Below are 12,129 nucleotides of genomic sequence, written 5' to 3' on the forward strand. Positions count from 1 at the left end.
AATTTTCATCTTTATTTCAATTCATTTTAATTCTTATTTGTTGTATTATCTTCTATTTCATCGTCTTATTTTTATCATAATATGCAAAGTATATCTGTAAAATAACACGGCTCTCTTGAAAAGCATGCCTCTGGCTTGAACGGGGCTTACCCTGAATTTTTTAAAGAAATTCTGAAGAAATAGATAACTTTCTCTATTAAAACTAAAGGGACATACTTATCCAAAAGTGAAATCCATTTTCTCATGAATAATTCATAAGCTTCATTAGGGTCCTCAGCCTCAATCAGACCGATCCACTTCATAGAAACCATCTTGCAACTTATCACAATTATCGGATGTGATATTTATTTATTTTTTTGTTTGTTTTTGGAGATACACTACAGATGAACTGAAATTACGTTTACGTTAAAAGGAAAATGATTGGATATGGGGCAACGGTCGGACAAATCCGATAAAACAATTCCAGAAATGGGTAAAGGGTTAACATTACAAAATACATTACCAATAAGAGTTGCTGAATGAATACTTTGTACTCGAGTTGGTTTGGTTATAAGGGGTAAAAAAGATGAGGACATCAAAGTATCTAATAAATTCTGAGCGGTACTTAATTTCTGAAACTTGGATGAATCTACATTAAAATCCTTCATAATGTAGCAATCCCTATTGTTAAAAGTTTGATTCTGTAATAACGATTGCAAATGTTCCCCCGCAAAAAAATGAATAAATAAATAAATGAATAAATAGATAAATAAAATGATAATAATACCACAATTTGGAGGTCGGTAACCGATTAATACAAGTACATGTAATATATTGCTGGAACAAGGCACGTGAAATCCATAGAGAGTGATTCAACAGCTTCACTCGTGCAGTTCAATCCATTCTGAATAATAATAATCAAGCATTTGCTTTACATATATACAGAGCAGCTCCTCTGCTTTCCTTGTAGTGATGACTGTTTCTATAAAATCATAACCGATAGAGATAACGTATATCCATATAAGTCGGGCTAATCTACGTTTCATTGAGAGCTATAACAGAGAAAGATGAGTCATGAATGTCATCATAAAACAACAAAAAAATATCAAAATTAGACCATTCAAACTCATCATATTAAGTTACGTCAAGGAAAAATTCGAATTATTTAGGTTAGAGCTTTGAATTGATTATGGCTAGTAACTGATCAGTGGGAGTAAGTGGGAATGCTGGGAGATGATTGTTCCAATCCTTGTGGGATTCATTTAAGAGTACATTATATTTTGTTGTGTAAAAAATTATTTGCATCAGAATGGTTTCATATTCAAGTAATGTGCAATTCAACGTTTCCACGTTAGCATGCCTGTACAGTGTCAGGGTGATCGTTTACGGGTCGTTAACGATCGCCCCGACACTGTTTTTAATGAGGCCTACTCGCACAACCCGGATAGGATCGGCGGTTGCGGAACGTTTCTGCGTACTGCCTATATTGCCTTTATCCGTTCCGGCGGAACCAATCGACTGAATTAGGCCAGTATATCGGTTCCCCCGGATCCCGGAACGGATCGCCTGTGTCACCGGCTGAAAACATGAACGAGGTCTCGGCGGTGGCTCGAGCGGAGACACCCACCTGGCAGGCGGAGGACCATGTACGGGGTTGCGAGCGCAAACGTTCCGGCATGTCGGGAACCATTTACGGGATCGCAGCGGTTGCTCAATAGTGTTCATTTTGGCCGGGTATTTGAGCCGGGATCTCTTCGGGGTTGTAGGTGGGAGATTCCACTCATCAAATTTAGCTAAAAATTGCAGCCGGGTGCTCGCCGCGTTTTGAACGGAAGATGTGATGAAGTCATAATGATAATAAATTATACAGGGTACTTGTAATGCGCCAGTTCCACATGGTTAACGTGCTCAAGGCGCAGTAGAAGAAGTAAGTCATGAAATACAAAAATCCTTACACAAACATGGACATGAAAATGAATGACACAATAATGATAACGGAAAAATATACATCATAATATACAATTCTACTGGAAAATGGTCATGAACAAATGAGTCTTGAGGGCAACTTTAAAGGGGAAGGCTAGTAACTGATCAGTGGGAATCAATGGAAATGCTGGGAGATGATTGTTCCAATCCTTATGGGATTCATTCAAGAGTTCATTGTATATCTATTGTTGTGTGAAAATGATTTGCTTCAGAACGGTCTCATATTCAAGTAATGTGCAGATTAATGCTCCGTCACTGACCAGGGACGCTAACCTGGAAGCATTAAACTGTACATTACAATGTACTTGAATATGAGACCATTCTGAAGGAAATCATTTTCACACAACAATAGATATACAATGAACTCTTGAATAAATCCCGTAAGGATTTGAACAATCATCTCCCAGCATTTCCACTGATTCCCACTGATCGGTTACTAGCCATCCCCTTTAAAGGAGTCAACATTCGAAATGTGACGGATAGCTTGAGGCAACTGATTCCACAGGTAAGGTCCAGCATGTGCAAACGACCGATCCCCCCCCCCCATGATTTCTTCGTTTTTGGAAAACAAGCAATCTACAATCGGATGACCTTAAACATCTGGAAGGATTATAAAATGTCAGTAAATTAACATTGTACTCTGGGGCAGATCCATGTATGCAATGAAAAACAAATATACAATGCGAGATTCAACAAGTAACCAATGCAATGAGGACAAAACAGGGGTAATGTGAGTATTTCTCCTGGTAAGGGTAACAACGCGGGCTGCTGAATTTTGCAATTTTTGTAACCGTGAAAGTTGAGATTGTGGTAGCTGAAATAGGAGTGCATTACCAAAGTGTAGTCGGGATGATATAAGAGCATGAACTATTTTTTCTGTGGCTCAACGAGTTAAATACTTGCGAATAATGCCCAAATTGCGTAACTGATATCTCACGGATTTACAGACAGCAGAGATCTGAACAGACATGGACATTGTAGAATCAAATAATACTCCAGGATTTCTACATGATTTAGATGGAGCAATATCCACATCATTGTCAACCGTTAGATAAGGACGACTAACCTTGTCAAGTAGAACCTTGGAACCAATAAATAACAATTCTGATTTTTCCTGATTTAACTTCAATGAATGCGAGCTCATCTACTTTTTGATATCATGGATGCAAGCCTCAAGTTTCTGAATGATGTCAACGACATTATCTTTCACTTTCTTCTCGCACCTTTTTCTGCCTCGTGGCATTAGGCACTGGTCAGGTAAGCTTAAACTTGCCTTAAATTATAATTAGATCTGGATTTCATTCATATAGTGAATGCGCATGCGTGTTAAAATATCTTAAACTTATGAACGCTTATTAAAGTGCAGTGAGTGCAATGCATAAAAATATTAATACGCCTATAAACACCGTCTTGCGTGTGTTGAACGCTCTTGTACAGTAGGCCTGCATACAATATCGGCAGCGGTTTTACGTCATCGGTGACGGAGGAATGACTATAGCATGATCTAATTTCTATTCTGCACAGTGTGGAGCTATAGATTTCCGGAAAACATAAAAAATGTATCTTTTAATTGTAGGCAGGGCAGGAAAATTTAATTGCGCCAAAATTTCCTCCTTTACAGTAAACTGTTGTATGGCCGGGGTGGAGGGCAAGACATGAAAGTAGCTTTAACAGAAAGTAACGTTAACAGAATTAAAAATGTTGTTCCATATTTGGGTCAATTCAGCTTGTCATCTAAAGCCAGAAAACGAATCCATATAGGCAAATAATAATGTATTCTTTCAACATTCCACACGAGTTAAAAAAAAAATGGAAATTGAAAGTAGCATCAATGTCCATCTCCACTGGCAAGTAAACACACAGTCATACAGAGACACTTTGATAAACATGTTGTATCTGAATATTCGTGGTTTGAGAAATATAGATTATTTGTAACCTCCGTGAAATATGAAGAGCCCAAGCCAGAGTTCATTCACAACCAGACTTAATTCACAGAGCCTAACAATCTTCATTCGAAATCAAGAACTGGTAAAATTTCTCCCGACATTTTTTCTGTCGAATGGGGGTCGTGACCTCGTCCACGATTGAAGAGTTTTCCGTTGGTCGGGCCGGGAAGTTTGTCGATAAATTGGCCGAAGATGCCCTGCGCGGTGGGAAAGTCGGAGGGAAAGGCAGCAAGGATTTCTCAACTTAGAGATGCCGCAGTCCCCACCTAAGTGCCCCGGTACCCGAGACCAGTGATGCAGTTATTGACCATATTGATAGGCGCAGTAGATCCTTCTGCCACGTGAACACCGCTGCGCCACAGGGCTTATTGTTATATAAATATTTTTTTTTAACGTGTGTAAAAGGCGTACCTACATTGGATTATCACTAATTCCGAGGAACGTATCAAAAATAAGAAAAACATCAAATGGAACTCTATCATCAAGCACCTATATTTTCTATAGCTTCCCAAAGCCAGGAGTAAATGTCATAATTTTCATAGCGTTTCTATTTTTATTTTTATCTTTTTATATATACGTTATATTTACACGCAACGCTCCTCGGTAAGATTTAGGGAATCGAACCCGAGTCTTTTGTAGCTATAGGGGCAGACGCATTATAGCGATAGCGACTGCGCCATGTCACCACCCCAGCTGTGCCAAACTGGACTGGACTGGATACACTCCTTACATGATGATGTTAAGACTGAAAGAAGTGTTAACCAGCTGACAACCAGGTTGTTGTTAAAAAATACGACGCAGAGGCCCTGCCGGTACAAACCCTGCTGGAAAGAACACTGTTTCCCACAGTGTGAGATAAACGATGTGAACACAAAGTGAATACATCGTGAACACAATACTTAATCTCTTCACACTGTTAAAGTCAAATGTTTTAACAGTGTGAGCTCATTTTGAACCATCAATTCACAATGTGACACGGATCAGGTACCATGTGAACACTGTGAAAACAAAACTACTGTGTGAAATCATCTCCACACTGTTAAATTTGAGTGTTTTCACATAGTCGACTATGTGACCACACTAAAGACATTGTGGGACACTGTGTTCTTTGCAGTAGGGAAGGTAGAAGACATTCTGTTACATCACAAATCTTTTGATGTGGCCATCTTGTAATCATGAATATTTTATTAGTCGCGATGTAGTTGGGAGACTTCGACAAGGATCTGGCACTCTGAAGCATTTTATTTCCCCTAAATAGTTCCAGCAGGGTAAAGATACGAACGTCACAATTGACTCTCGACTCTGTGAACGTTAGAGACCACTGCGGGTGCTGTTCGTTATTCCGAAGGTTCGCTATTCCGAAGGTTCGTTATTCCGAAGGGTAGTTAATCCGAAACACGCAAATTCCCTATACCTACAGGTTCGTTAATCCGAAAATGAAAAAGGGTTCGTTAATCCGAAAATTTGTGGCGTTATTCCGAAAGTTCGTTATTCAGAAGATTTGTTGATCCGAAAATGAAATTCGGAACAATGAACCTTCGGAATAACGTCATGAGAGTGTACTTAACTATGATTATGAAAAGTGTTACAGAAACTCACGTGTCCTGGTGGTATGATGTTGCAGAGAGTGTCTTCTGTGACTAGTTTGCCATCGGTGTTGCGCTGGAAACGGCCGGTGTACCCGTATCTCGATGGAAGGTCAAACTGAGCTTTTTGGAGGAGATGAACAACCTCTGCCGGATGTACCAGAATGACCCTTACGAATGCTTGTCCAGCCCACCGAAGGGTGAAGTATGCCTGTAAACCAAAGAGAGGGATGAAAGTGATAATGTACTTTTTACCAAGAACTTTCGTTCACACACGAGCAACGACGCATTTATGACATAACTCATCAAATAATGTGCCATGTTCGCACGTAATATACTCAGTCGACGGCGTGCCAACTTCGCATATAATTTATTATTCCGCTCAAACGCACTAATCCGCTTAAACCGATCGATAAATCGCCTAATCCCGCTGTACAATGAAAGCTTTTCTCGCGCTTTTGTTCCTTTTATACACAGCTTGCATTCTATGTGGTGATTGACTATCAAACGGTGTTCCCAACTGAATTTGCGTGTAAATTCTAAGTTTCTCTCACGGTTTCATGGGCAAAAGTCATGCCTTTACAGTAATGTAGCAACTGGTCATTAAAAAAAAATAAATAGAAATAAGTTTGTCACACAATTTATATCAAACCAAAGCTCGGCATTACTCTTCAACTTTGCTCACTATTATGTCCAGCTTAACAAAAATTTGTAGAAATTATATAGATTGGAAAAATAGAATTCTTTCTGAAAGCATGACTACCTTCGTGTCTCAGAATAACGTGGCACGCAGGGGTTTCAACCATGGCAAATAAAGAGTTAACAAGTTAATATGAAGAGTTTGTTTGCAAAAACCGATAAGTCCATATTTGTCAAATGGAGATATTTGCGATTAAAGGTCAAGAAAAATAAAGAGAATAATAAGAATTTTTTTTGCTTCTTTTTACCATAACTTAAAAAATATACCATTATATGTAGTGACCTATATATCATTTAAAAGGTATTATTTTGAACTTTATGACAGAGATCGCACTTCAAAATCTTCAAAAATGGACTTATTGTTTTTGCAAACAAACCCTTCATATACACTCAGCAAAAACACAGAGCAAACAGTTTTTTTTCGAGTTCATTATTATTTTTCATAGAAGATTTTGTTTTAGAAGAATGCAGTAGACAAATAAAAAATAATATATCATTTTAAATTTGTTTAATTTTGAATACATTTCAAATTTCTACCATCTCTCTTACCATGGTTTCTTCTCTTATGTATTTTTTTTTACTATGGATTTAACATAGGATTCTTTATTCTCCTCCATTCTATTCTTTCTTTATATTTGGAGGGTTACAGACTCATTGTAAAAAATCATAGCTTACAAATTAATTTTCAGTTTTAATGTGTTAAATTTGTTCTTATTGGTATGTGTAAAAGCAAATGCAGAGTTCGGTTTCAAAAGGCACTACATCCATAATTTGAAGTTCTGAGAAAAACTTGATTTTTTGATTATCATATTTAGCAACTTCAGATCGGAATGATATATATTCCCCCTCTTGTACTGCTTTATGATATAATACTAAAACCACTCTCTAAGAAAATCCAGGCCCATACATTTACTTTCAATGAATTAATCATTGTTATATATATATATATATATATATATATATATATATATATATATATATATAATTTTTGTGAATGTAGTTATACCTTCTGAAACCGAAAATGGATGTAGTACATTTTGAAACCGAAATTTCACATACCATTTATACCGTATCTAGGGCAATTACCCCCTGGGCAATTACCCACGACCCTTCCCCTGGCCCTAATCCTAATCCTTATCCTGAACCTAACCCTAACCCTAACCTTAACCCTAACCCTAATAATATTCTAACCTTGCCACTAACCAGTATTTAGCCGGGGGGGGGGGGGGGGGTAATTGCCCTCCGGGGGTAATTGCCCGGATACGTTTATACCATTTATACACTCTGCGAAAAAAAAAAAAAAAGTAGAGGTACCCACTCAAAAGACTATGCTTGTAGTGAGTACCTCTGAGTGAAAGGGGAAAATAAAAATAAGGGAAAAAATAGGGAGAAGAGGAAGAGAGAGAGAGGAAAAAGAAAATTATTTTGATGCATACACAAAGGGCCAAAGCCCACAGAGACAATTAGCCAAGAATTTTTGAAAGTGATACAGTGTCGAGCTGCTTTCCAGCGAGCATACTGTAACCGTGAGGGCACGTATGGAATACTAGAACGCAGTAAAAATGATCGATGCCTCAAGAGAACGCAGCCTACAGTGAAAGAAGAAGAGATAACGTCGTGCTTACGAAATACATTACAAAATTATATTTATTCGGTTGCATTATAAAACTTCAAAAGAAACACCTTCAATCTCTTTTTTAAAGGAATTCAATGACGGTGCATTTTTTATGCCCATGGGAAGGGAGTTCCAGAATCTTGGACATGCATAAATGAAAGTCTGTTGAGCAAGCACGGTTCTTAATAAAGGTAAATGAAATTCATGTGACTGTCTAATTGGATATCTATGGTATGTCCGGTTAGAGATAAACGGGAGGTATACATAAATTGCCCTATTTGAAGTCATAACAAATCTTTAATTTTCAGAATCGTATTATCAAAAAAAAAAAGACAACAGGACCTGTATGAGAATATGGAACGGTATTACAAATAATGCGAAGAGCCTTCCTTTGTAACAGTAGAACCCTATCCAACAATAATATTGATGCGTGTTTCCCCATACTAAAATTCCATAATCTAAATAGGATAATATGTGATGCGCCTTGAACAAGGCTAGTACCAATAAAGAGGTCCGCAGCAAGTTATCGCTCTCAGATCAAGACATGGCTTCCCAATCGTGGTTTTTGCAACAGTGTTTATTGTGATGGTTTGGGTGCGATCTGCCTAGAATGGAGCGGAATATTTTGATTGTCATGGTGTGGTGATTGGGTTGATTCGTGACAAATTGGGACCTTGTCCGGGAAAGTGATCAGGCAAGCCGTTTCTTTCGCATGTTCCATGCGGATTGTGGTGAGGACTCTCACGTTTGGTTGTACATGTGTGCTGTAAGTACGTAGTGTATAGCGTCGATGGTGTATAGGCTCATGTCGTATCGGGCCTGTGCATATTGCTTGCATGTAGGTTTTGATAGGCCTCATGCGTTTTGGTGAGGACTGTTGCGACACGGATTGTCGCCCCTACACGGATTGTCGCCCGCCCTCGAAGGACATTTTGCTGGGTAATATCGTTCTGGACATAATCATTGAAATACTTACACATAACTTACATGGCTACATCCATGCAAACATGCCATGTAAAAAGTCATGGTGAGGTTTCAAGGAAGTGTGTATGTGCGCGTGCACATGATAATTTAGTGTCCGTTTGTGCGTGTGTGTGTGTGTGTGTGTGATGGAAGAATGTGTTTATTATGTCAGTTTTTTTTTGCGTATGCGTTTTTTAGCTGCGCGTGGGGAGGGATACCTAGTAAGCTGTTGCTTAAGTTTGTTATTCTGAAGGCTCATTCTTCCGAAGGTTCGTTATTCCGAATTTCATTTTTGGATCAACGAACCTCTAGGTATAGGGAATTGTGTGTTTCGGATATTAAAATGAAGCCTCGGAAAAAACGAAACTTCGGAATAACGGAACCTTCGTGTGTGTGTGTGTGTGTGTGTGTATGTATTTGGGTTGGTGAATGTGGGTGTGGGATGATTTAGGTTTTGTTTAATCAGGGGGTGGTGGGTTGGGGATTGGATTTGAAGAAGGATAGTTATAAATGGTATGACAGATGTTGGTGGGATTTAATATTTAGGATAGATGTAGGCCCTAGATTTGTTTGGGATGGGGAGGGGAGGGGGTGGTCGGGTTTTTTATGACTGATTTCATTCTAGATTCGTGTAATGTATTTGTGTGTGTGTGTTTTTTTTTTCACGTATATGCCCTTGTAAGTAAGAAGGTGTTACATGATCAAAACCAATGTATTCAAGAATATAGGTTTGGTAGGGCCCTACATGTCAAAACTTTCTCGTGAAGAAATTGTTAGTAGGGTTGGTCTATAATCAAGTTATCTATGTTGAAGTGAGATTATTTGTGGTATAAATTGACAAATGGATTTGTTTCTGTTTCGAATTGCCATTTGTAACTTTTTTTTTCATGTTACACCCAGAATGAGTCGATTTATGAATGATTTGAATGAAATCAATGAATATCAAGGGAAAAGTGTTGAGTTGGTTTATTTGCATTATGAGGATTTGTTTGAGTGTTTGTTGGTGTTTGTTTGTATTACGTATGTATTAGCGGTGTGCAATGGCAGTTCGTTTGTGCTAAAATCAACTAACGATTGACATTTTTTTTTTACGGCGTGTGGAAATTATTCGCTCATGCATAAAGCATGCCAAACCTATTCTGGGACAAAGAATAGTGGTATCGACGTTCTAGTTTATAGTTTATAAGACTGATGGAAGAAAATGACTGCAGTGAAAAATGAACAAAGACAAATAACATTTGGGGAGGGTACCTCCCTCGTATGTATTTTCTCTCGGTCTCTCTCTCTCGCCTAGCCTGCCTCACCGCTGATATTGGTTCACACACCCATACTATTTTTAGATCAACGCTGGTGTGAATTTTTTTAACACGTGCTCATACAGTCTGAAGGCGTTTGTATTGCCACAGTAGTGCCGCTATATTCCACATACACACGTAAGCATACAGGCACACGTATACACACAGACAAACAAACCGCTACCACTATGACCACCACACATGCAGTTTCTACATATTGTATTATGATACTCCAAACACACACATACACACACTTACACACACACACACACACACACACAGACACTAACACACACAACAAATCATACACATCACATATCATGCAGCTCACAATACACACACACACACGCACACACACACATACGCATAACTTACCAGTCATACCCATCCCAATGCACCAAAGCTTAACACCGGAGGAACCACCCCGAGCCCGGGGCGACAATCTGTGACGGGGCGACAATCCGTGTCGCAACAATTTTTTTGCCAACACGGATTGTCGCCTTCGAGGTCAAAAACTGGGAACTGCACAAGCGTCACGGATTGATATTGTTTGAATGTATAGGTTTTGATAGGCCTCGTGCGTTTTGGTGAGGATTCTCACGTTTGGTCGTGCACGTTGTGTATAACATTGAAGGGAGGCAGTCTTGAGATTTTCACTGTACCGATAACTAAGAAGAGTAAAAAAAAAAAATATATATATATATATATATAACATTTCACCAGCTTATACGCTTGGAAATTAAAAACTGTCTCCGTACGCGATTAAAAAAAAAAAAGATAATAATTCCTGCAAGCGATCGTGTAAGAGCCTTCAGAAAGATGGTACGTCATTCATGTCCTACTCACCTCGTTGACAGCCGTGCATCTAAAAACCAGTTTAGGTGTGCACATGATCAGTTGTATCTTTATCATAAAATGTGAAAGTATGTGATTTTATTATTAAAAAAAATATTGCAAGCTTATATGTAATCCATAAAAAATCAACATTGTAAGCATAAATGTATATATATCTTAAAATGAAATATACCATGTACTTGACATCAAATAGGCACGGTCCTGCACGGTGTTGCATACTACTTTGCGTATAAACCACTCTCGCGCGCGAATTCTTACCGGTATATGTACCCAGTACTCCGTCTAGCTGAGTTTGGCGTTGAAACCGAAGATAACCTGTGCATTAGAGAGTCGAATTCTTCAATGAAATATTGTTTGTATCTCGATATTTCTGTAAGTACTCAGATATCGCTTTTCCTCGAAAAAAAAAATGACGTTTGCCGGGCAGGGGAAATACAGGGGGCCGCAGGGATATGATTTCGCTCCACTTTGCCGTGCATGTCCAGTCGGCACTGGCAGCAGCTAGCTCAGTGGCACTGCACTGTAGTCCAACCCCGGCTGCTGCCCCACCGTAAATGAAACATAGCTAGCCACTTTCCTTTACCACCTCTCTATGCTTCCTTTCCTCGGTTCTCTTCGAAGTCGATGCTCGAGGTGTTTCTGTTTTATAACTCATGTGAGCAAATATGGTCGGGATTGCATCTGGCTTCAGTAGTTTTCTCGGTTTATAACCGAGGGCCACAGCCTGCCTGTCCACGTAAAAACATTGCTTCCCAAATGGTCCACGCACAGGTAGGTCATAACACGATATCGAGAATTCTTGTAGGCTTCGTTGTACCGAGATTTCTCAGCCATACAGCGCACCTTTCATGATACTTTTGTGGGTCTGGAACGGGAAAAAAAACGATTTTCCTGGGCAATTTTCTGCACGATTCGAGCAAAACTACTGCTTGACACATCGGCATGACGTAAGATAGCCCGACCAGACAACGCTGAATGCGGTCGCCCCTCTAGCGTAAGGTACTACACTAAATGTGTAGAACCGTTTCTACCTACAATCTGTACGTACTAGAACATAAACAGCTAGCTAACTGCATGCGCGGCGACAGGGCTGCAGCTGCGCTCTGATAGACTGCAAAAGTGCGAAGGGCAAACCGGGGTATCTACCGTAGATCTAATACTAGTAGCACCGTCCACACGTGTACTGCGAATATACAATACACAAC

General features: G+C 39.2%; 1 protein-coding gene across 1 annotated transcript in view; it reads right to left on the bottom strand.

The window, feature by feature from the left end:
- The window catches only part of LOC140246766 (NXPE family member 3-like), a 70,841-nt gene that overhangs the window by 24,752 nt on the left and 33,960 nt on the right, over window positions 1-12,129 (bottom strand). Inside the window, exon 3 of the mRNA XM_072326103.1 lies at window positions 5,511-5,708. Within this exon, the coding sequence (XP_072182204.1) occupies window positions 5,511-5,708 (198 nt within the window). The remainder of the gene's footprint in view (window positions 1-5,510; window positions 5,709-12,129) is intronic.

Source organism: Diadema setosum, chromosome 3, assembly GCF_964275005.1.
Source record: "Diadema setosum chromosome 3, eeDiaSeto1, whole genome shotgun sequence".
In the NCBI taxonomy this organism is placed as follows: domain Eukaryota; kingdom Metazoa; phylum Echinodermata; class Echinoidea; order Diadematoida; family Diadematidae; genus Diadema; species Diadema setosum.